Source organism: Leishmania mexicana, chromosome 33 (assembly GCF_000234665.1).
Source record: "Leishmania mexicana MHOM/GT/2001/U1103 complete genome, chromosome 33".
NCBI classification, from domain to species: Eukaryota; Euglenozoa; class Kinetoplastea; order Trypanosomatida; family Trypanosomatidae; genus Leishmania; species Leishmania mexicana.
Window position 1 is genome coordinate 1,591,358 of NC_018337.1, and position 24,181 is coordinate 1,615,538.

The 24,181-nt window shown below is 58.5% G+C and overlaps 10 protein-coding genes across 10 annotated transcripts; all 10 read left to right on the forward strand.

Annotated features, from left to right (window-relative positions):
* Positions 1-150: 150 nt before the first annotated feature.
* Positions 151-762, forward strand: LMXM_33_4220 (conserved hypothetical protein; the record flags this gene model as incomplete). Its single annotated transcript, XM_003878935.1, has 1 exon — positions 151-762. One exon carries the CDS (start codon positions 151-153, stop codon positions 760-762), a length of 612 nt encoding a protein of 203 aa, XP_003878984.1.
* Positions 763-1,123: 361 nt separating this feature from the next.
* LMXM_33_4230 (conserved hypothetical protein) lies at positions 1,124-1,828 on the forward strand (the record flags this gene model as incomplete). Its single annotated transcript, XM_003878936.1, has 1 exon — positions 1,124-1,828. One exon carries the CDS (start codon positions 1,124-1,126, stop codon positions 1,826-1,828), a length of 705 nt encoding a protein of 234 aa, XP_003878985.1.
* A 756-nt stretch (positions 1,829-2,584) lies between these two features.
* LMXM_33_4240 (conserved hypothetical protein) lies at positions 2,585-3,817 on the forward strand (the record flags this gene model as incomplete). The annotated part of the gene is made up of 1 exon (XM_003878937.1): positions 2,585-3,817. The coding sequence occupies one exon, from the start codon at positions 2,585-2,587 to the stop codon at positions 3,815-3,817; it is 1,233 nt and encodes a 410-aa protein (XP_003878986.1).
* Positions 3,818-4,437: 620 nt separating this feature from the next.
* Positions 4,438-6,216, forward strand: LMXM_33_4250 (conserved hypothetical protein; the record flags this gene model as incomplete). Its single annotated transcript, XM_003878938.1, has 1 exon — positions 4,438-6,216. One exon carries the CDS (start codon positions 4,438-4,440, stop codon positions 6,214-6,216), a length of 1,779 nt encoding a protein of 592 aa, XP_003878987.1.
* Positions 6,217-6,682: 466 nt separating this feature from the next.
* On the forward strand, positions 6,683-11,107 carry LMXM_33_4260 (putative Unc104-like kinesin; the record flags this gene model as incomplete). The annotated part of the gene is made up of 1 exon (XM_003878939.1): positions 6,683-11,107. One exon carries the CDS (start codon positions 6,683-6,685, stop codon positions 11,105-11,107), a length of 4,425 nt encoding a protein of 1,474 aa, XP_003878988.1.
* A 1,127-nt stretch (positions 11,108-12,234) lies between these two features.
* Positions 12,235-12,945, forward strand: LMXM_33_4270 (conserved hypothetical protein; the record flags this gene model as incomplete). Its single annotated transcript, XM_003878940.1, has 1 exon — positions 12,235-12,945. One exon carries the CDS (start codon positions 12,235-12,237, stop codon positions 12,943-12,945), a length of 711 nt encoding a protein of 236 aa, XP_003878989.1.
* Positions 12,946-14,105: 1,160 nt separating this feature from the next.
* Positions 14,106-15,323, forward strand: LMXM_33_4280 (hypothetical protein, unknown function; the record flags this gene model as incomplete). Its single annotated transcript, XM_003878941.1, has 1 exon — positions 14,106-15,323. The coding sequence occupies one exon, from the start codon at positions 14,106-14,108 to the stop codon at positions 15,321-15,323; it is 1,218 nt and encodes a 405-aa protein (XP_003878990.1).
* An 856-nt stretch (positions 15,324-16,179) lies between these two features.
* On the forward strand, positions 16,180-16,878 carry LMXM_33_4290 (putative nucleolar protein family a; the record flags this gene model as incomplete). Its single annotated transcript, XM_003878942.1, has 1 exon — positions 16,180-16,878. The coding sequence occupies one exon, from the start codon at positions 16,180-16,182 to the stop codon at positions 16,876-16,878; it is 699 nt and encodes a 232-aa protein (XP_003878991.1).
* Positions 16,879-17,902: 1,024 nt separating this feature from the next.
* On the forward strand, positions 17,903-18,703 carry LMXM_33_4300 (conserved hypothetical protein; the record flags this gene model as incomplete). Its single annotated transcript, XM_003878943.1, has 1 exon — positions 17,903-18,703. The coding sequence occupies one exon, from the start codon at positions 17,903-17,905 to the stop codon at positions 18,701-18,703; it is 801 nt and encodes a 266-aa protein (XP_003878992.1).
* A 1,427-nt stretch (positions 18,704-20,130) lies between these two features.
* On the forward strand, positions 20,131-23,721 carry LMXM_33_4310 (putative coatomer alpha subunit; the record flags this gene model as incomplete). Its single annotated transcript, XM_003878944.1, has 1 exon — positions 20,131-23,721. One exon carries the CDS (start codon positions 20,131-20,133, stop codon positions 23,719-23,721), a length of 3,591 nt encoding a protein of 1,196 aa, XP_003878993.1.
* Positions 23,722-24,181: the final 460 nt, after the last annotated feature.

The following is a 24,181-nucleotide window of genomic DNA, read 5'->3' on the forward strand; positions in this document are numbered from 1 at the left end:
CGTTGCCTGTCCTTTGCTTGCACCGTACTTTAGTTCCTTGGGTGTGCTCTCGCCGAGGGTGCGCAGACATTGCCTTCTGTGCTCGTTCAGTTTCTTTCTGTAGGCGGAGGGCGCTCTCAGCGGCGCTGCGGACGCCGCACGCCCCGCGGAATGAGCAAGCAAGTTCTTCAATCCCTTCCGCTGGCTAAGGGGAAGGACATCCACAGCCGAATGGCAAAGTTGGCACTCTACAAGGAGTGTCTCGCCCTGGCGTACCTTGTGCGCAACAAGTTGGTTCGCGAGCACACGCTGCGGGAGGTGCGTGAGAAGTGGCTCGAGCACCGCGGCGACGGCGGTCACACCTTGCAACTCCAGCTGGCCAGCTGCCTGGATAGAATCGCGTACGGCCGCATGTGCCACTCAAAGGCGCGTCAGCGCCTCCTCCCCAATGCGAGCGAATCGTACGACTGGGGGGTGGTGAACCCGATGGAGAATCACGAGAAGTTGATTCGCCGCCGAGAGGAGCGGCAATGCCCGGACGCTTTTAACCACAGTCGCGGTAAGCGCGACTTTGTACCCATGTCAAATTGGGGTTACGGCAACATGGACCCGGATGCGATTGCGAAACACAAGGAGCTGACCGATCGGCAGCACTTCATTGGGCCCCATTGGCGCGATCGGCCGAAGCCGATGGTCCTCGAGGACCTGAGCTTTGAGGAGGAGCTCTATGTTCACTTTCAAGGAAAGCCCAAGATGCGGAAAACGCCCAAAAAGCACTTCTGATGTCGCTGCGTGGGTTCGTGTGTGCGTGCGTGCAGCCCCAGGGCCGACCCTGTACCTGTGATCCTGCGCATCACTGCTGCAGAGAAGCATGAGGGTGTGGCCGAGGAGCCATCTCGGTGCCATGCCGACACCCGCCTTCCTTCTCGTCAGTCTTTTTTTTTCACTTGTGCAGAGGTTCTTGTTTTGCGCGCCTTCACAGAGCAGAGCTCCACTGACACTGCTCTTCGGCTGGGTAGTGACGCACACACCCACATGCGCATCGCAGGACACCCTTCGATATTATCCCTCAATGCTTCTCCTGTCCTTCATGTGGGATGACCCCTCCTTCTCCCTCTCGTCACTGCAGGGTGAGAACCGCCAGATGAGCCGTGTACAAGCAAGCAAGCGGTTTGAAGTGCAAGGCTGGAAAGGGGGCAGGAGCGTCAGGAGCCTGCATTGCGTGCCAGTAATATGCTGCCCCTCTCCTTCCCTCCCTCCGTTCACTCCGGCTCGTCTTTTGCCGGTGTGTCGAATTGGCGGTGGCGTGGCTATGGGAGTGCTCCGCCAAGAGTGTCGCCACGGCGCACCACAACTCTCGCTCTCCTCTCTATTTCTCTGTCACTACCCTTACCGCCCATACTCCCTCATCCTCATCTACCTTATTCTTTCACGCGATACAAGTCGTCTGACGGGCGCCGCGTTTTCTTCTGCCTCTATTCGCGCCCACCGTGGGCCGTTCGGCGCTTGTCGTGCGTTTCATCAGCCCACACACGCGCGCCGCCTGACAGCCATGTCACAACTATCGATCGTAAAAGACCAGCTGCTTAGTAAGGGCATCAACCACTTTGTTGTGCTGTCCAGCTCCGGTCAGGTGGTCGAGTACAGCGGTGACTTTGAGAACAAGGAGAAGCAGGTGCTGGCGTATGCTATTCTTCAGCAATGCTCTGCACTGTTTGCGAAAGGTGAGTCGATGAAGCGAGTCACCATGAAGTTCGAGGACGTGCTTTACGTGGCGACGACCGTTGAGGATAGTGCAACGGTGTACGGCGTGGTAGCCAAGCGTCCCACGAACGGGGCAACGATGTAATGCTCGCTTGCGTACCTGCGACGGTTTTGTTTGTTTCTGAGCGAAGGCGGTTGCCAGACATTTGGGATCGGTGTGTCTATGCGTACCGCACCTTTCTCGTTGCCTCTATCGGTGTCTGCCTCTCCGCTGCGTTGTCTCCCTGGGGGGCGGACCTGTTTCGCTTTTTTTCTTTGCGTTGTCGACTATGGTGAAGGTGACGCACTGTAGAGCGGCATGCTTCTCTGTGATCAAGCTCCCTCGATGCCTCCATCTGTACCCGTTGCTTCATTGCGCCATTTGCATCCGCTAAATCGTCAGCTTTAGGCTGGACACTCAGGTGTTCACTGCACCCCTTAGCCCGTGGGGGATGTGCTTTGTGCGGTGAATTGCGCGTCTCAGCGCTGTGACATGTATTCTACGAGTGCAGTGGGCTGCGATCAATGACAGCTCTCCGTCCGCTACCCTCCTCCCTCTCCTCCTACTCCCTTTTGCCTCCACTCCTTGTATTCCTGCACGTCGGAGACTCACACGGCGTGAAGCAAAATTGTGCGTGCTGCGAAGTGGTAATGTGACGCTGTACAAATTCAAGCATCCGCCATCCTTCCCTTTCTCACTCCCCCTCTCGCTCATCTCACGCCTTGCACCTCTTCACGTGTATGTGTGTGTGTGCGTGTGTCACAAGACACTGACGACAACGAACTTCGCCTTTTGGCGTGTGCCTCTGGTTCTCTCGCTGTCAGCTTAGCCGCGTTGGCGTCCTTCCTGATTCCACCCTCAATGAGCACCACGGCCTATGCCCTGGTAGCAAAAGAGAAGCAGTACCCTCTCCAGGTGGGGAAGAATGTAGTCGGCCGCAGCAGTGTCCCCGTAGAGGGCGTCTCCTTCATCAACTTGGAATCGCCGCTGGCAGCGATCAGCCGCATGCAGGCATTTGTAGACATCGGCGCCAACGGTGATGCGTGGATCAGCGACTGCAACAGTACCAACGGCACCTTCCTCGGCATACGCCCCGGTCCAGGCATCCGACTTGAGGCAAATCGCTACTACCAGCTATCACCGGGATGCCGCATTGTGTTTGGGGACGTGGTGTGCACTTTTGAGACGCTGAGCGAGGCACCGCCGACGCCGCAGCACTCAGCGCACCCTCTTACCTCTCCCTCCCGCTCCGCACGCAAGACGGAGTCTTTGGGTGTTATGGATGCCTTCACTGACAACGCGGTCAATACTACCCCGGCAAGAGAGCTATCGAAGCAGGCCAACGCGCACCGGAGTAACGTTCCTTACCTCGAGGAAACTGGCAGTCTCTCGCGGGAGCCTGCTGCGTTGCGTGAAACAGCCGCTGCGACGAAGAAAACGCCACACCGAGAACGACCAGAGCCGACAACGCCTTCGCGACCGCTGAAGCGGACCAAAGTAGAGTCTGCAGCACCCTCTTCGTCTGTCAAGGTAAAGACCGCCGCCACTGTGAAAGCCACGACAGCCGCACGAACACTTGCGGCACGGCCACATGTGTGTCTGACAGGGATGGACAGCGCTGAACGGGCGGCCATTACAAAGCGAGTGCGTGAGCTGAAGGGCCGTGTCGTGGATGACATTACCAAAGCAAATCTCCTCGTCGTAGCAACCCCACCGGTCCGAACACCAAAGTTCATCGTTGCCGTGGCACGAGGGATTCCGGTGGTGTCGGTAGATTACATCTGTAACCGGAGGACCGAGCTCGACGACGCGCGTCATCATATTGTGAGTCTCAAGACAGACCAACACACCTACACGGCAGCAGAGCTGAAGAAGGTGATTTATCGGAAAGATGCATCCCCACTTCTGCAGGGTGTTTCCTTCAACATCGCTGCCTTGTCCAGCAAGTCAAAGAGTGTGGCTGCGGAGATCATCACCTCCTCTGGGGGAGACGTGGTGAGCACCAAAAAGGGCGGCGGCACAGCCCTAACAGACGCGCACCTCGACAAGCTTTACGACTCCATCTTGCGTGGCAAAGTGTCCGCTGTGTTGTAGTAGGCGATCGCACAGAATCCCGGCCACGAGAGTGAGAGAGAGAGGGGGGGGAAGTGTTCTCGAAAGCCACCGCATCATCACGCCACGCATCGATGTGTGCAACACGTGCGTTTTACATTTCACGAAGCAAACGCGCAGAAGGACTGTCGTGCCGTTCCCCAAAGTTGTGATGGGTTTGTGCCCGTTGTCGAATGCGATGCAGGAGCCGCTAGCAGGAAGCTTATCGGACTCTCTTTGTATACATGCTTATCGCCCCACGCCTGAGGTGAGCGGCGTGGCACCTTGCGTGGTGGCGTCGGCCGCACCGAGAGGCAGGCGAATAGTCTCATGATGCCTTTCTCATTCCCTTCTCTTTTCAACACCGCTACTGCCGTGCGTCACAGCCCCTGTCAGTGCTTCGGGGCAGCAGCTGTGCCTCGCCTCGTGCCGTCTCACTACACTTCTCTTTGTTCCCGCGCCTCTGCCGTTGCCTCACCGTATCTCTTCCTCAACACCGACCTTCGTCTCTCACTGCTGTCTTTCTCTTTACTTCTCCCACCGCCACGTGGACTGCGTGCGATCACTGGAGCGCTGTACACGTTGGCAGGAGTGGTATCACCGTAGACGACTGTCGCCGACAGATGGCATCAAAACGGCTTCGGTCGAACGTTGACGTAGTGGGCAGCATCAACGAGTTGCTGAATCTTCCGGTCCGCTCTCCACCGCACGGGGAGGAATGCCTCCACACTAAATCGTCCAGTTGTCAGCCGAACTCGTCACTGCAAGTCACAGCAACCGACGATGTGCGCACGACTGCGTTAAAGCGCCTTCGGACCTCTGAATCTTCCGCTGGTGTGTCGTCCCGCAGCCCCAGCTCCGCCTCGCCTTCCTCGCCACGCACGACAAGCGACAGCATCGGCGGCGATGAACTCGACCTGCTGCGGCGCAAGGACGAGGAAGTGGCCGACATGGCACTGTTTCTCGCGAAGGCCGTCGGTGAGACGTCGTCGTGGCACTCCCTCGCGGAGCTTGTCAGCCTTCTCGACCGTATTGGTGTGTCACGTGTGGCGTTGGCATTGAAGCGAGTGGGTGGACAGACCACTTTTGTGGGCAATCTGCATCAGGCGACTTCGTTTACGGACAATGATCGCCGAATCGCCGTTGCGCTCTTTTCCAGTCTCATGGCCCACGTCGACGCGGAGGCGCTATTCCAAGAGTGCGTGGTGACGTTTCTAGTCAAGTCTTTGATTCCTGCGGACGCGCCAGAAGCGTCACCTGCTCTTGACCGCAGCACCGCATCTCATTGGTCGGTGCGTCGGAATCAGAAAGGAACGGCGCAGCAACCGTCATCCGGCAACTCGCGCGGCGTGGCAGACGGCCTCGAGGGCCACGTTGCGAGACTGTGCGGGGGTGCAGCGGAGAGCGTTGGAAGCTATGAGGACAAAAGCTGCGCCTCACTCGCTCTCCGCTCTCTCCTGACAATTTTGTTCGTCTACAACAGGAGTCCCCACCTTGCTGCCCCGCGACACCTCTCCGTGCCGCTCCTCTTCGCCAACGCCGGTGGGCTCCAGCACCTAGGCAAGCTTTTGAGCGACAGGGACACGCAAGAGCATGCACTGTCGTTGCTAGAGGTCCTGACAGCAACGGAGGAGCTCACTCCGGAGAATGACAGGCTTTTAGCGCTTGTCCCTGCCCTTGTGGCGCAGCTGCGCACAAGTGCCGTCGAGGTTCCCGTGCTCAAGGTGCTCACAAACATCACGAACATCCTGCCGCACGCACTCTCTGCCACCGGCACCGTGGCGGCATTTACGCAGTTTGCGCTTCAGACACTTTCACGTTCGCGGGCGGTCAGCACTCCTGACGAGGCAGAAATCTTTGCCCTTTGCTGCACCATCAACGTGGTAAAGTACGAGTCAAAGGAGACGGAGTGTGCGGAGGCAGAGCTTGCCTCAGCCCTTGTTGCTTCGCATGATACGGTGGTGTCCCTCGCGGGCGCAATGATGGAGAGTTACCGGTGCAGCAGCACGGAGCAACTGGTACGCAGTGGCTATTACGCGCTTCTTCTAGGCGCACTCTCGTTGGTGCCTGTTGCCGAAGAGCAAGGTAGCAGCACGTTGCGCGTGCCCGTGATGACGGCTGTGGCTAGGGTGTCGGATGGCGATTCCGTTGGGCCTACGGTGGGCCACCAACCCATGCGCATTGTTGTGGCCATCATTCAAGAGTTCCTCTTCTTTCAGAGCTCGGCGGGGACGCTGACGAAGGAGGCGCTGCAGGAGATGAAGGCGCTGGTGGACCGCATTATCAGCAGCAATCACATTGACGTCGCTTCGGCCGGTGACCGCAGAACCACTACTGCGGAAACCTCCACTGCGGCGCCGACGGCCGAGGACGATGACCTCATGCTGGGCCAACTACTTTAGGGTCGCCCTTGACACGGCACAGCTTCGGTAGCGGGGAAAAAAAGCGATGCGTGCGCTCCTCCTGAGAATACTTGAACAGGCACTGAAAAGTCGCAGCAACGGTGTGGGCAGTGATTGGTGGTTGCGCGTGTGTGCTCTTTTTTTTCCTATTGGCGGTGAAGTAGCAGTGTTCCTAACCGCTGCCCTCCAGTGCTCTGTTAGCAGCATTGCGCCGCTTCTTGGTGCATCACGGCGCGGGAGGGGGGCGGATGCGTGCGATCACTGCTCTCAGTGGCTCTCGTCTCGTCCTCTCACTTGCACCGTGATTGCCTCACTCACCATAACTCTCTCTGCCCTCCCTCCCGACGCTTCTCTTACGCGTTCCACTCGTCGAGCACCCCAGCAACACGGACAGGACACACACACACACAAACGGGCACACACGGGCTTTATTTAGGCTGGGCTCCACGCAGAGCGTCCGTCGGTCATGTCCGTCAAGGTCGCCGTGCGCAGTCGCCCGATGAGCGACCAGGAGCTGAAAGCGAAGGCGGAGGTCATCGTTCGCATGAACGGGAACGAAGTAGAGCTGCGGGGGTCTGTTGACGGGCACGGCGGCAAGTTCCTGTACGACAGCGCACTCTGGTCGACCGGGCAGGTCGTGAACGGTTCCAGCAACGCCGAGGCGTCTCAGGCGTACGTGTACAATGCGATCGGGGCGGAGCTGTTGGAGCACATCATGACAGGCTACAACGGTTGCATCTTTGCCTACGGACAGACGGGAAGCGGAAAGACGTACTGCATGATGGGCCGTGACAAGGGCGATCCCGGGCTCATCCCACGCATCGCCCAGAGCCTGTTTGAGCACTCCGTCGCGCTGCGCGAGCAGAACGTTGAAGTGTGCGTGGAGGTGTCCTACTACGAGATCTACAAAGAGAAGGTACGATGCCTACTGCGCCCCACCCAGGGCGGTTACGACGACACGCGGCTGCGTGTGCGCGAGCATCCAAAGTATGGCCCCTTTATCGAGGGCCTTGCCAAATTTGTGGTGAACACGCCGTACGAGTTTCTGAATTTGATGAGGGACGGCAACAAGGTTCGAAGCACCGCCTCAACAGCGATGAACCAGGCAAGTAGCCGCTCCCACGCCGTCTTCGCCATCACGCTCACACAGAAGCAGCAGAACGGCAACCTCATCACGCAAAAGACGTCGCGGTTGAACTTGGTTGACCTCGCCGGCAGCGAGCGGGCCTCGAAAACGCTGGCGACCGGAAAGCTGCTGACGGAGGGTGCCACCATAAATCAATCGCTCACTTGCCTCGGCAACGTCATCAGCGCTCTCGCCGAGGAGGAAGAATCGGGCAAGAGTCGCCACATTCCCTACCGTGACTCAACGCTGACGTGGATTCTTAAGGACAACCTCGGCGGCAACTCAAAGACGGTGATGCTTGCCACCATCAGTCCCTCGTCGCTGCAGTATGAGGAGACACTGAGCACGCTGCGCTACGCCGAACGGGCCAAGAAGATTGTGAACAAGGCGGTCGTGAACGAGACAAACAACAACGAGGTCATTGCGGCACTGCAGAAGGAAATTTGGATCCTCAAGAGCCAACTCGCGAACGCGTCGATGAATGAGCGGGAGCGGCTGCAGGAGGAGCTGGAGGCCAGCGAGGCCGTCAAGAAGGAGCTCACCTCGTCTCTGGGGGAGAAGCTGACCTACACCAAGAGGCTGATGGAGGAGCGCGAGGAGTACATGCACCGGCTAGAGCTGAAGCTGAGCGCGCAGACGGAGGAGATTGAGGAACTGCGCAGAGCTAACGAGGAGAAGGAACGGCGCATCGATGAGCTGCTGCAACGCATCCACAGCCTAGCTGCCTCAGGCAGCCCGCCGGACAGCGAAAAGGTGGAGCGGATTCAAGAGCTAGTGGCAGCACTGGAGCAGGAGCAAAGCGCAGCCGCGACACACATGAAGGAAAAGCAGCCGCAGAAGCCTACCTGCGCCTCACTGGACAGCAGCGAGGATGAAGCGGAGTCGCATTTGCTCGCCACAGCAAAACTACCGGGGCGCCTCAACGCAACGAAGCCCAACACAACCGCCACGCTGGCGGCGGTGCCAGAGACAGAGCAGAGTTCCACTGCTGTCGCGGACATGGCAACGGAGGTGCCGGTCGCTGTACGCGCCGCCATTCAGAAGACCCACTCCGCGTTTGTCGTCCACTCTGACGCGAACGCCGACGACGTCGACCACGACCTTGTCCTGGAGTCTCCCTATGAAAGCGCTGACGAGGATTTGACCTTAGACGAGGAAGTCCAGCGCCCCGCGCCGGCAGACTCTGACCTCGAGGACATTCCCACTGAGGACTCCGCTCTTGAACTGCCGCCGAAGAGTCCGTGGACGAGGGACAGCGAGACGGACGATCTGCTCGCTGACCCAGACATCGTTCTCGACGACTCGGTAGGCGAGCCGCCTGTTACACCGGTGGGCGACGCGTTCTCGGCACCAGCGTCGACGCCATCTTCGCGGATCGCCACAAGTGCATCGACGGCAGCGGTCGTGACGGCGTCATTGACAGCAGATGCGACCCCGTCGGCGAAGCCGCGCGCTGCTCTATCGGGAGGGCCAGTGGTCCTATCTCAAGCCTCGACTGAGTCGCCACGGCCGCGGCCTGTAAGCGGGAAAGTGGCGCATGCATTGTCTTATATGCAAGGCGCGAAGAACAACGGGACCCACGTGACACCGAGAGACTTCTTTACGCAGTCGAGCGAACGGCCCGAGATCTACCCGCCGAATGCCCGCACCGCCCAGCTCGTCATTAGCTCGCAAGCGCTGCCGAACAACCGTTACCTGCACGAGCCGTTTCGCGCGATTAATCTGACCGAGTCTTCCCCCACGGGGCGGAAAACGTCATGTGTCTGTGAGATGGACATGTTTCGTGGTCGCTTTTGCATCCTTGAGACGACCGGCGTCCAGTCCTTCGACTTACCCTGCGTGAATCTGTTCCGAGTGGAGAAGGACCCTAGGCACTCGCGACGATTGACGCTGTACTTCCTCGACGCCCTACATCTGTACGTGCTGGAGTTCGGGTCCACGGTGCGCCGGCAGCAGTTTTTTGAACTGGCGATGCTGATGCGGCGCAACTCCGTGCTCTGGTGCCCATCTCTGTGTGTCGACGGTGAGAACGACGTCGCCATCACCGTCAAAGGCACCACGCTGGAGCGGCCCGGCAACAGAGACACCTCTGTCACTGGCGAGGTAAAGATGACGGTGGCGCGTATGCCGTATGAGGTGATCGACATGTGGTATGGCTGCTTCTCGCTGGAGGGGAAGCCACTGCCGCGCAGCGTGGCGGTGTTCAGCGGCTTCTTCCCAAAGGATCAGCGCGAAATCTATGTCATCGGCGTCATTGACGTGCCAGTGTCGCTGCTCGGGAACGATGAGCTCGCGAGCTACTTTCTTGCCTACATTGGCGCCTCGACGTACTTTGTCCTCGCCAACACAGCCATTTCATCGGGCACGCACCACACCAGCAACGCCATGCTGGTGGTCTGCAAGCGCTCCTTCCTTGTGCGAGTGGCAAACATTCAGCTGCTGGAGGCCCCGTCGCTGCGGAAGGAAGGCGTGTGTCACGGCGACTTCACTGCCACGGGGTGCTCGCTGCGGATCAACGAGTCTTTTCTATGTGTCATTCTGGTCAACGCAAAGCCTGGCACCTACACCATACAGAACCGGGCGGCGTGCATTCGCTCGTTGCTGTCAAGCTTTCCCTTTGGAAAGACGTCGGTGGATATTTCCATGAGGTTCGACTACTTTATCGTCTCCGGCGCCTTCAACTTTGGCGGCGACTTCAGCACCGAGGATGCGCTCATTCGGGAAATCCTTGCCGACAACCTCATGTCTAACATGCGCGAAATGGAACCGAGCCCGACCCTCTCCAGCGCGCCATCACCTCTTCGCGTTTTCTACGCTGTCCGTCCCAGCGTGTCGCGCATGGACATGTCGGTCTACTCGACGTCGCGAGCGCTCAGATTTGCCAATGTGTTCTTCTCCGCCGACATCTTCTGTCAGCGCTCCTTCCTGAGCCTCTTTGGTGAAGGCGTGCCGCGCGTGCAGTTGCTCCTGAGCGACCTGACAATCAAGGGCGGACTACTCCCGCCTACCCGGTGTGCGGAGCTGCAGGTATCGCTGGATGTCTTGGAAGGCTCCCCAACCACCTTTCGGCTTTCCTCGCAGGACGGCGAATACGTTATCCCCGACTCGACGGACACAGCCCTTTACCCGTGTGTCAGCAACATAGAGTACCTCCGACTGCAGACGCTGACGTTCTCTCTGCTGGACAGGATTGGACCGGCGGAGACGCACAAGCACATCTTGGTTGCCTCCGGCATCTTTCCGCTGAAGTCAGTGACCTTGGCTGAACCAGCGCTGCTGCATATTGCACTCTACTATGAGGGATGCGCCGTTGGCACGCTGACGGCGGTGCTGCTGCAGTTCTACCATGAACGTAGCAGCGCCGAGTTGAGCACTCTCGGCTTGCCAAACGCCCGTTACGCCACCATCCTCTCCTGCTACGAGAACGAGGTGCGTCGTGCCAGTGCTCCATGGACCCCTGCCTCCATCGTCGATGACGGTATATTTCACTTCTCCGCTGAGGACCCGACCAAGTCACAAGAACGTGGGGCGTACTCTCTGCCGGACCCGCATGCCTGGCGCTGGACAACGGAGTGGCAGCACGACCACCGTGAGGACGATCAACAGGGATGGGTGTATGCATACACCGTCGGTGCAGACCTGCAGCTGAGCGCCACTGACTCCTCAAGAATACGTCGTCGTCGATGGGTTCGTGTCATGCAGGCGAGCGGACCCATCGCCTATCACACATACTTGGCTGAAAGGCTGACGACGGCGGCAATGTGAGTTGGCGGCATGGGCACCCGACTTGTCAACTCACGCGTCGTCGCGGTGGTGCGCGCAACGCTGCCGGTCTCTCCTGATGTGAGTTGATCTCCAGCCTGTGGCCAAGAAAGGTGCTCTTCGGTTTCAGCGGTGGCCGCCACCGCCGTACCAATAGACCCGAAGAGGGGCCGCCTCCCATTCCGTCACCGCTCTCACCCTCACCGTGACTTGATTACCGCTCTCTCAACAATGTGCCTCTCACGCCCCAGTCCAACAGTAGCAACCCAAGTGTACATGCTCCTAAACTCCCGTACACGCACGTGCAGCAATACATGTGCATATACCCCTCCCCCTTCCTTATTCTTTACGTTACCCACAGGTCACCATCTCTACCCTGGTCATGTCCTTGCTTTCTGTGAGTGGGTGTGTGGCTGTCCTTTGCCCTTGTGCCCCCTTGGCGGGGTGTTAGCCTTGCGCTGCATGGCGTTGTTTGTTTTTTCCTTTGGCACCTCTTCGTGGCACCTCTCTCTTCTTTTCACTGACGTGTGTATCACTGCCTCATAGGACTGTCAATGAAGGAAGCGCACACAGACACACGCACCTCTTCACCCAAGGACGTGGCGCAGAGGGAGAAAGGGGTGCGTGCGTGTGCGCTGCTCTGTGTCCGGTGCCGTCACAGTGTGATCCGCTCACTCACTCCTTTCCCTTCTCGCGGTGTTTCTCTGAAGTAAGAGGCAGTAGTTGATGACTCTGTACCGCGTTATGCCCGGAGGTGTGTGTGGGTGATGCGGCGAACACAGACATTGCACATGCACACCCAACGTTGGCTGCGTATTTGTTTTTGTGTTTTTGTGATTCCACTCACCGAGTGCCGCCTCACAGCTGCGCCTCCCTTTGCCGCTCTGAGGCGAGCGCTGGATCAAACGGTGCAATGGTTGTAAACGCTTCCGACAACCACAGACACGCAGCCATTCCGTTCGAGGAGCTCCTGCCAGTCAAAGGTACGGGGTAAAGGGAGCCGGCAACACCTCAAACGACCTTTTTTTGTTTCCCTGGTTCTTTCTCCCTCCTCTTTGCGTGCGCTGTTCGCTGCGGACATCCATCTTGAACTTCTCCACAAAGTCGTCTTCTACAGACTCGAAACAAGCATGAAGAACGCCAACCGCCACAAGGCGTCCGTGAGCTTCGCGCGGGAGCGAATCGCGTCGACCGCTGCGGCGTCAGCCGCGAAGGGGTCTGTGGTGCAGTTCGTCTCGAAGGGCGCGCGAAGCGACATGGAGCTGGTTTTTGACCGCCTTCATGCTCTCGACAAGTCCGCCCAGTCGGACACAATTAGCGGGAAGGGGCTTGCACAATTCCTGAGTGAGGTTGGTGTCGCACAGTCGTCTTTGGAGTGCATGGTGCTCCTGTGGAAGTTGGGTGCCACTCAGAAAGGCTGCATCACGCGGTCTGAGTGGCTAATATCCGTGTACGCCCACAGCATCGAGTCCATCATACAGATGCGCCAAAGCGTCAGCGAATGGGTAAAGGAGGTTCTCGAGAACGGCGGCTCTTTCCTGCTCATGTACAACTATCTTTACGACTACCTCCGCGGCGAGGAGGATCGCCGCATGACGCTGACAACTGCAATCAGCGCGTGGGACGTCTTTTTCAGCAAGAACGACCTCTACGCAAAATGGAAGGCGTGGGCAGTGGTCAACGTCAAGGGCGGCGTTTCCCGTGACCTTTGGCGGCAGCTCGGTATCTTCTTCACGATGGACACGACCGCCGTGCAGCGCTCCAGCGACCAGATCTCTGCTCTGCCATGGCCATCGGCGATCGCTGACTTTCTCGACAAGGACAGTGTGCCGGCCTCGTGATTTGGCGCACTGATGGCATGTAAAGAGACGTTCATGCACATGTGGTGTTAGAACACTCAAACCAGTTTTGTTAAAGCTGGGTGGCGGTGGTGGTGGTGGGGTGGCGTGCAGAAGCAGCGGCATCTGTGACGTTGGCGTCATCGTGGATGTATTTATTTATTTCTCTTGTTTAGGGCTCTGTGTATCTTCTCAGCCCTCATCCCCCTTCCACTTCGATGGTGCATAAGCGATACCTTCCTCCGCTATTCGTGATGGCCTGATATCGACGCCAACCTGTAATACAAAGAAGAGTGCAGCACATCAGCTGTCAACATGGGTGCGCTGATATCCAAAGAGGCGCAGCCACGTCTTTCTCGCCTTTCACCGAAGCCTGTGCGCCCGCCTTGTTATCGGCGTTTTTTTTTTCTACCGCTCACCGACTCTCTCGCTTTTCGCACAGGCAGACACCACAGTTGGCGCCCGCGCACTTGCCTACACCATGCGGCACAAGAGAGCAGCGTGCACTCATGTTTGTGTCTCTTTGAAGCCCTCATTTTTCTCTATCCAACACCTTTGCTTCCCTCTTCTTCCGATTATTCACACGACCCCGCATGACGGGAAGAGGTAGGGGGAGGGAAAGTGTGGAGAACGTTACAGTGCGTGGCATCTCTGCGCCCAGCCGCCGTACTCTGTGCGGGGAGAAGCTGAGTAGCCCCCCCCCCCCTCGCTGCGACTGGCGAGGCGGAGTGGGGCCGAACTCACGTTGTCGAGCAGACTCCATGGACACCTTCAGCCACAAGAAGAAAAATCAGATCAACTTCGCACACCAATCGCTGCGTCGCCGCGGACCTGTGTCATAGAGTTGCCAGTGACTACTCATGCGTTTTCTCGTACAGCGACCGACACACATTGATTGGCGTATGTGCCGGTTCGCTAATGCAGACAACTCTGGCGATTATGGGCTTCACGCCTTCTCCCCTTACGGGCACAGATGTTCTGGCTTACCCGTTTGGCTCACCCCCTCCACCTTTCCGTCTCTCTCCACTGCCTGACCGTTCACATTCTCGCCATCCCTGAGAGAGGACTGACGTGCTGCACAACGCAGCAGACCTGGAGAGGCCCACGTCGCGGGCCCCTCGTGGCAATCATCTTCGTCGCTTCTGCTCTTGCCTCTAGGAGAGATGGACTCGTTGGATCTCGTGTGCAGCGTGGTAGGCTGCAGCGCAGCCGAAATTGAGAAAGCCGTCGCGGAGAAGTCATTCCTGAATCTCTGCAACCGGCCGATGTCTAATGGGCAGTACCCCATTCACGCCTTGGCAAGCAGACACAACGCGCAAGGTGTGGAATTGTTACTGCAGGCGGGCGCTGATACGAACCAAGCGTCTAACGAGCCCGGGAACCGGCTAGGCTTCACAGCAGTCCACTATGCAGCGATTGCCAACTGTGTGTGTGCGCTGGAGGTGCTGAAGCGTTACCACGCCGACCTTGATCGCCCTGCCGCGGATCAGTGGACCCCCCTGCATGCGGCCACGTTTCGCGGGCGGAGCGCGGCGGTCCGGGCACTGGTGGAGCTAGGCGCAAACATCGACTGCACTACCAGCGAAGGGCACACACCGCTCGTGTTCGCTGCTAACCTCGGCCGAATCAAGGATGCGCGCTATCTGCTTCAGAACAACGCGATGGTTCAGCTCAACGATGCACACCGCGACAACCTTCTTCACTACACGCTGCACTACCGACTTGCACAGACCGTGAATGGGGACTACAAGCTCCCCGATAGCCAGCTCGACATGGCTGTGCTGCTGGTGCTCAACGGCGTTCGCCCGGATGAGCAGAACCACGAGGGGGACACCCCCACGCGATACGCTGCCGCAACACTGCCATCACTTCCCAAAGCGCTAGACCTTCTCTTTGCCGATGCCGACAAGCTTCTTTGTATGCCGACCGAGCTCAACTATCAAACGCTAGTCAGCGCTACAGCCGACTTCCTTGTAGACAAAATGGGCATGGCGGCCGCGCAGGCGCAGGCCCTCGTCGACACTATGGCAGCACTGGAAAATGAGCGCAAGGCGAATCGACCAATGCGGACTGTCGCTGCGCACTGCTTAACCGATGCTTCGGCCTCTCCCGCCCTGCCTGCAGACCACCCAGCGGTACCTGCGGAGGTGCAGGCTCTACCCGGTGGAAAGCCTAACAGGGAACAGTGCCCTTTTCTCGCACGAGCCGCGAAGCTGCAAGCGAACGAGCACGCCACCGAGAGCAAAGGCACTTGTCTGCGCTGCCCCTTTGCCTTCTTAATAATGCGGTGTGGCAAGGGGACGCTTCTGTTCGTCGGGACCGCATTTTTGCTTGGCTACTACTGTGGCCATAAAGCGCGCTGTATGAGGCAGAGAGTGTAGTTGTCGGCTCTTGAAACACAGAGCGGCGCCCAAACCCCGTCACTCGTAGGCCATGTGGCGCACATGCTCACCACGCACCAGAGTCGACTTTATCGTTTCTTTTTCGTTTACACGCCGTGGAACCATCAGCTGAGAATACGCTGGAACCGTGTCTTTTCCGGCACCTCAACGAGAACTCATGCATCGTACGATTTCGAATTTATCCCACGACCCCGCATGACGGGAAGAGGTAGGGGGAGGGAAAGTGTGGAGAACGTTACAGTGCGTGGCATCTCTGCGCCCAGTCGCCGTACTCTGTGCGGGGAGAAGCTGAGTAGCCCCCCCCCCCTCGCTGCGACTGGCGAGGCGGAGTGGGGCCGAACTCACGTTGTCGGGCACACACAATGGGAACCTTCAACTGCGAAAAAAAAACCAGGAGCATTGTCTCATGCCTGCACGCATATGTCTTTGGCTTCGGGCGCTCTCGCTCGTGTTTGGCGCCCCGAACCGCCGAAGTCACAGAGGTGCTCCGCATTGGTAAAGGATCCTCTTCACTTGGCGCGTCACGTGCACCGCCAATCATGGGTTACGGCGGTCGTCCAAGCCCTCACTTAGCTCCCACAGCCCCTCTCTGTCGTTCAGCGGAGGGTGCAACACATTTGCATGTTGCACTAAGGAAGGCGCTACCTCTTGGTCGCCTCTCGGTGTCTGCCAGCCGCACAGCCCGCCTCATTCCACCCAAACTTCACTTTCTATCTCTTTCCCCCTTCCTTGGTTCCCCCTCGCTACCTTTGGCATCGCAGACAACACCACTTTGCACTGCCTCCACGTACACAACACCGTAAGTTGCAGCAGCTTCACGTGGAGTTGAGGAATTATGCCCCGAGGATTCGGAGGACGTGGCGGTGGTGACCGCGGTGGTGGCAGCCGCGGCTTTGGGGGCCCCCGTGGGGGCCGCGGTGGCGGCGGCTTCGGCGGTGGTCGAGGTGGCGGCCGTGGCGGTCACATGTCGGAGCCTGACCCGCCGGAGAACGTGGAGGAGGTCGGCACCTTCATGAACGCCGCAGAGGGCGAGTTAGTTTACAAGGTCACGGCGCGCGCTGTGGTGCCGCGCTTCAACGCGTTTGTGTACACCGAAAATAAGGCGAAGGTCGGGAAAATCGAGGAGATTCTCGGCAACACAACAGATGTCATGTTTTCCGTGAAGCCATCGCCTGGCGTGCAGGCGGCGTCCCTCAGCGAGGGCGATAAAGTGTACATTTCGCCTACGCAGTTTACACCTCTCCGTGTCTTCACCGACCCGCCGAAGCCGCGGGGTCGTGGTGGTCGCGGCGGCGACCGTGGTGGTCGTGGTGGTGGCCGCGGCGGCGATCGTGGTGGTCGCGGCGGGTTCGGTGGTCGCGGCAGCTTCGGCGGCATGGGTGGTGGTCGCGGCAGCTTCGGCGGCATGGGTGGCGGGCGCGGCAGCTTCGGCGGCATGGGTGGCGGGCGCGGCAGCTTCGGCGGCGGTGGCCGTGGAAGCTTTGGTGGTCGTGGCGGCGGCCGTGGTTTCGATGGTCGCGGTCGCGGTCACTAGAGAGCGCCTCTGTAACCCGCGAGTTGGTAATGACGTGAAAGTCATCCTACGTCATGCCTCTCATAACAGGCTCTGCTTCACGCACAATGGCAAGACCCCCACTCACACAGATGGACAGGCACAGAGATGCTCTACGCACTTTCGCGCAATCGGATTACCTGAGAAGGGATAGCGAAGCCATCCAAGGATAATAGTTGACTCTCAGAAAAGGGATGCCTCTCTCTCTCTCTGTGCACGAATGTGCCGGTATATGTGTTCGCGCGCGATGGCAGACAGTGACCGTGAGAGAGCGGCGAACGCAATGACAGGTGTGCCACGTAATGGAGACGCGAGCGGAAGGAAACAACACGACAGCGAGGCACAGGAGCATAGTTGTACACAAGCAAGCGTATACCGTCCCTTTTTCCCTCTCTTTCTTCTTCGTTTTTTTCGGGGGACCTTAATCGTAATCAGCTCGATCGCTGACATAACCGTTTGATGTGGTGCAAAAGGGAATGAGACAACCAACAGAAGTGGCAAGAGTGTGTGGGGAGGCCTTCGTTACGTGAGCCTTCCCCTGTCCGCGTGGGCACGCGTCCCCACAGACATTAAACTTGAGAGGTGTTGCGACATTCTGATCCTCGGGGTGCATATGTCAACATCACCGTCTTGATGTCTCATGCTGCATTCGCACCCACAAGATGAATTCTCCGTGATCGACATTAGGCGCCAGCGAGTGAGGCGCTGCACAGCTCTCTCACACATCGCCTTCATCTGCGATGCACCACCACACGTGCACATACATTCGCGGCCGCGGTAGAATGACTCTCGTGACCTCTGCGGCGGCACGCATGGGGCCCCCGGTGACAACTGTGCTGAGCGCTCACACGTCTTTTGCCGTGTGCTCCGCACTTTTGCCATACGCCTCAAACAAGTCTCCACTCTTTGTTGTTCCCTATGATTATCCTCGCTAACTCATGTCACTGGTAGCCTTCACACTTCCTTGGCGCCGGCCCACACAACCGCAAGCGGTACTTCGGGGCACATGAACGCCGACACGGCGCCTCTCAGCTGGGAGTGGGGGAGTAAGCGAGGGCGACGCACCATCTGCGGCTTCAACGTCGCGAGTGACTACCTGGGAGGTCTCGTCCTGCTTATTGGTATCCCCGCACTTGTCGTCGCGCATCTTGCGGTTGTTGTGCTGTCGCCACTTTTCACTGCTTCCCACGACGGCAACACTCTTTTGCTGGAAGTGTTCCTGGAGCTGTTTCTCTGTATAAGCGCCGTGGCGCTTCTTTTTCTTCTTCTCGTTGCCGATCCCGGCTTTGTGGAGGTGCCCACGGCTCTAAGCTGCCGCTGCAGTCATTGCGGCACTGATGTAGACGACTTCGACCACCACTGTGGTGCCGTGGGGGCGTGCATTGGGAAGGGTAACATGTGCTACTTTATTCTATTTCTGCTGTTTGCCGCGCTTCTGTGTGTTCTTGGAGCGGTGCAGAATGCCGCCTTTGTCGCAGCCACGGTGCGCGCGCACATCCGTGATACGGACCTCTCACGGACATCCATAGCAGCGCTCTTCAAAACCGTCTTCACGGAGCTCCGTTTGCCACGAATCCTGTGCTTGCTTATGCTGAGCCTGGCGGCTGTGAACGGGGGAGGGGTGTGCACCTTTCTCAGTCTCCGATACACCTATCTTGCTTACAAGGGGCTCAGCTCCGTGCGCCGGCGCAGACGGTTTGACGTTTCAGGCTCTCTCTCCAACGTTTTTGCGAACACCTTTCGCCCCGCCTTCTCACATAACTTCATGCGTCCGCAATACCACGCCTTAGCGGATATGCTCGACTGACGCGATGCGCGCGGAGAGCTGTGCGGCCCGCGTATGGGCAGTAGTGTACCTCCTCCTCCCCAACTCACTCTCGCCTGTGGCATCACCGTCGCCAATAGCGGCCAGCGCAGTGACCTGTGTCTCCGAACGCTTTCTGGACTCGCTTAGCACGAGAGCTAGCCGCACCCCTTCACTACAGATTCACATCTGCAAGCAAGTGTGTCCTCCTCGTATTGCTTTTTTTAGAAAGGAGGGTGGGGGAGGGGGCAGAGAGGGGCCAAGAAGGAAAACCGAAAACGTCTGTGGCGTGTGTCGGAAAGATGGAGGTCGCAGCTCATCGTCCCTTCGTGAATCAAGTGACTATCTGACAGCGGCTACCTCGTCAAAACGTTTTTGGCCGACGATTGTGTGAGCGGCCCATGTGCAGGCGACTGCACGCCTCGCCACCTCTTTAGCGTACTTGTCTTTCAGGCGCCTGGCCAGATTGCTGACCGGCCGCTCAAGTTTTGACGAGTACCGACAAGAGTATACTCACCATTGCGCGAATTCTGAGTCGCGTGCGCGTGTGCTTCAGCGACCCCAATAGTGCCAGCGCACTCCCCTCCTTTGCGTTGCATTTCGCAGTTGTGCTGCGGCGTTTTCCACCGGATGTGTGGAAGCACGTCGCTTACGCGACACGCCGGATACTCAGAAAGCGGCTGTCTTTCAAGTGCGCGCCGCACAAATCTGCTCTTTTTGTTGAGAATTTTTCTGTCTGTCTCCACGAGCCGCAACCAACCGCGAAGCGCACAGCTGATTCTAGCCATGTTCTCCGGCGTCTTGGGAATGGCTTGTGTATCATTTAGCTGTATTCCACAGGATGGCAGGGGATCGCCTCACAGGCACACACAGACACATGCACAAAGGAGAAACGGCATCTCTCGTCTGCTTTCCCTGCGGGACTAACAGCCTAGGCATTTTCTTCGCCGGTTCGTATGCACTAGGAAACTGTACAGCAACTGTGATGAGTCTTCTCACTCTCTCTGTCTGTGGCGCTTCAGATACTCCACCGTACGGTGTTAGCGTGGACTCCGGATGATGATGGTCATTTGAGGATGCTGGAGGGTCTCGTCATGGACTCTTCTATCGGCCTCTACGCTCACTCTCTGCTCCTTTGCATTACCGCCTCCATGGGGGCCCTGGTACGTCAGACGGGTACACACGGGGTGCATCGTTGTCGTGCCACATTCTTTTCTCTCGTCCTCCCCCTTCTCACACCCTTCGCCGCATCTGCGTATTCTGCAGCGTCGCCCATTTCTCTTCGTTTTTTTTTTTCATTTTCTTGTTTGTCTTCGCTGTTGGGTCGCGCGAGGTCGGTACCGCTTTGTCTCTCTTCGTGCAAGTCACCACAGCGAATCTCGGCGAACAGACGAACGACCAACCTTTTTGATAGTGCACACTTTTTCTCGATGCTCACCAAGTTCGAGGCGCGTTCGTCCCGCGTGAAAGCGGTTGCGCTACACAACAGCGCCACGTGGGTTCTCTGCGGATTGCACAACGGTGCTGTGCAGATTTGGGACTATCGTATGAGCACATGTGTCGACACGTACACAGAGCATGTTGGCGCAGTGCGCGGCGCGGACTTCCATGTGAACCAGCCTCTCTTTGTCACCGGCGGCGATGACTACACAGTGAAGGTGTGGAACTACAAGCTGCGGCGCTGCCTCTTCACGATGACAGGACATATGGACTATGTTCGCACCACTTTCTTCCACCACGAACAGCCGTGGATCGTTTCCTGCTCGGACGACTTCACCATCCGTATCTGGAATTGGCAGAGTCGAAAGAGCATTGCGTGCTTGCCGGGTCACAATCACTATGTCATGTGCGCCCAGTTTCACCCGTTCAGCGACCTTGTTGTGTCCGGCAGCCTGGACAAGACAATCCGAGTGTGGGATATCTCGGCGCTGCGACACCGGAAGGAGGAGGCCGGCATCACGCACGATCTCCTGGGCACGACGGATGTTGTGGTGCGGTACGAGTTGGACGGGCACGAGAAGGGTATCAACTGGGTTGCCTTTCACGCGTGCGGCGACCTGCTACTCTCTGCCGCCGATGACCGCACAGTGCGCCTGTGGACGATGTCGGGGACATCGTGCTACGTCTCTCGCACGTTCACCGGACACACCAGCAACGTGTGCTGCGCCGTCTTTTACAGGAATGACTATCTCATTTCCTGTGCAGAAGACCGCACAATTCGCGTGGTGCACATGTCCTCCGGCGTGACGGTGCAGACGTTCCGTCGCGAGGTGGAGCGCTACTGGATCATGGCAAGCGACTCGACGCGCAACCTCATCGCCATTGGCCATGACGCGGGTCTGCAGGTCTTCAAGCTCACTCGGGAGCGGCCCGCCTTTGCGATCCACAACACGACGCAACTGTACTACACATGCCAGAACAAACTCCATATGTACAACTTCGAGACCGAGGAAGTCACTTCCTCTGCCGTCACCTACCAGTTTTACCCGCCGACGGCGCTCTCGTGCTGTCCGACGACTGGAGGCGTGATGCTCTCCTACGCTACCGGGGGTCCGCAAGTGGATTGGATTCCGAAGCCACTGGCAACAAGGACATGCAACGTGGAGGCTACCATGAAAGGCATCGACGGCGTTTTCTTTGGCGGGCACAAGCTCGCCTACGTGGACGTCAACGGAAAGATGTGCATCCAGAATGTGGCCAAGGCCGGTGGAAAGCCGCAGCAGACCGACGTGTCGTGCAGTCGCATTTATCCTGGCCCCGTCGGCTGCGTCCTTTGCCAGAGCAACGACAAGATCCTCCTGTACCAGGTGGCGCAACACGGCGCGGTGGCCGAGGCGACAGTGTCAGGGGTACGGTACGCTGTGTGGGACAAGGATTTCTCCAAGGTGGCGCTCATCGCCAAGAACACGGTGACCATTATGACGAAGCGCCTCAAGACTATCGCGTCGGTTGCCGAGTCGTCGGCCCGCATTAAATCCGCCGCCTTCGACGAGACGCGGGACGTTATGTACTTCACCACATCCAACCACCTCAAGTACTGCTACCTGCGCAACGGCGAAACGAGCACTATCAGCACGCTCAAGAACGTCGTCTACCTGGTGCGGGCCGTGGGCGACTCCATCTACGTCTTGACACGCGACGGTCGCGTTCTGCGCAAGGAGCTGGACAACGTGGAACTGAACTTCAAGCTGAAACTGCAGCAGCAGTCGTACCGCGACCTAATCCGCATTATGCAGCAAGGCAAGCTCAAAGGTCAGGCGCTGGTCGGGTACCTACACAAGCACGGACACTCCGAGATCGCCTTGCACTTCGTCAGCGACTCGCTCACGCGCTTCAACCTCGCCATCGAGTGTGGCGCCATCGACATTGCCAAGGCGACCGCGATTGAGCTCAACCAGCCAGCCATCTGGCGTCGCCTTGCCGACACCGCCACAAACTTCGGTGACATCCAGCTGGCCCAGTTTGCGAGTGCCAAGGCTGGCAACTACTACGCCTCTGGCCTGCTTGCCCTTCTTACGGGAAACACCGCCTCGGTCGCCAACCTTGTCAACGCCACCCGCGACGACAACTTCAAGCTGCATTATAGCATGTACATCGACGACGCGAAGCAACGCGTGGACATCCTCTGCAAGGTTAACCAGCTGCCTCTGGCGTACGTGACGGCGAAGTCGCACGGTTTGGAGGAGATGGCGGCGCAGGTGCTGCAACGGATGGAGCCGGAGGTGGCGGCGCGCGTGCAGGCGCAGCGATTCCATCCAGCGTCGCAGAGGCGAACGGTTGAACCAGCCACGGAGAACTGGCCTATGCTGCAGGTGGAGGAGTCCGTGTTTGCGCGACTGCTGAAGGAACCGGGCCATTTGGACATCATCGCCCAACAGGAGCTCGACGAGGACGTCGCCGCCGGCGCTGGCTGGGACGACGACGAGGACGACGACACGCTACTGCCTGGCGTGGGTGCAGACACCGGCGATGCAGGGGCGCTGGCTGACAGAGATGAGATGGGTGGCGGCTGGGACGACGACCTCGACATTGACGTGTCCGCTGCTCTCCCGGATACCGGCGGCGCCACTTCCGATAGCACCGGCTACGTCGTGCCGCGCGAGCGTCCGCCCATCATGCAGATATGGGCTGACGCCTACACACTTCCTGCTTTCCACGTCGCTGCCGGGTCTTTTGCGAGTGCGCTGCGCCTGCTGCAGCGCCAGATCGGCTTGGCAGACCCGACACCGCTGAAGCCGTACATGCTGCAGCTGTGGGCAGCCGTTAACGTGTGCAGGCCTGCACCGAACGGCCTGTGTACGGTGCTCGCCATGTCCACGCAGCCGCCGGACAGCGAGACGGAGGTGCGCCACGCCCCGGCATTGCCGGACTTCATGCCTGTGCTCGCCGATAAGCTGCGAGTTGGCTACCAGCTGTTCGTTGAGGGCAAGTTTTCAGAGGCGCTGGATGTCTTCCGCAGCATTCTGCACCTCTCCGTCATGACAGTTGTCAAGGATGACCAGCAAAAGGCAACGCTGCGCGAAATCATGGTGATTGCACCCGAGTACACGCGCGCTCTCGCGCTGCAGCTGCAGCTGCGCACCCTCAACGCCTCCTCTCCGGAGGCGCTGCAGTTGGCGCTGTACTTTACACACTTCCGTCTTCACCGCGCGCACCTGACACTGGCCCTTTCACAAGCGATGAGCAAGGCGTACAAACAGAAGAACATCAAGACCGCCGCCGAGGTGGCACGCCGTCTGCTGGAGCAGGACCCACCCCAAAACAAGGCACAGCAGGCCGCCGCTATTATCACCGAGGCAGACCGCAACCCCACTAACGCTGTCCAAATAGACTACGACGAGCGCAACCCGTTCACCCTATGCTCTGCCACCTACAAGCCCATGTACAAGGGCGTCGTGACTCCAGTGCGGTGCAGCTACTGCTTGTCGCCGGCTGACCCATCTTACAAGGGAACCTTGTGCTCCGTGTGCAAGTTAGCCAAGATTGGCGTCGACAGTGCCGGTCTCGTCAATCGAATTTGATACGTGAGCCAGGCGGAAGCGTCCTCCACTGGCTGGATGGTCCCCTCGGCGTTTCAAGAAGGGATGTCTTTCCCTCTCGTCGCCGGCTCCATGGGCTGTGTGAGCCGCTCGTCGAACGAAGTAGTAGGGAGACACACGTGCGCGACGGTCAGGTATCGTAACAGTATAGGGCAGCTGCCTCCTTGCCCGAATCGCTGGCACACGTGTTAAGTAGTGTTGCCCCTCCCCCTCCCCATTTTTTTTTCATCGGCGACGATGATGCTTTTGTTTTGTGTGCCCTTTACGACTGTCTTAGCGGCGCGTTGAGTTGTGTGGGTTGAGAGAGGAGCGGGGATTGCTGGAGCATCCACATTGGTGTCTCCATTCCTTTCCTTCTTTCATCTTTCTGCATTTCTATCTCTCCGTTGGCGTTGCTTTTTTTTGTTTTGGTGTTCGTTCGCATGTCTCATGGCACATGTTC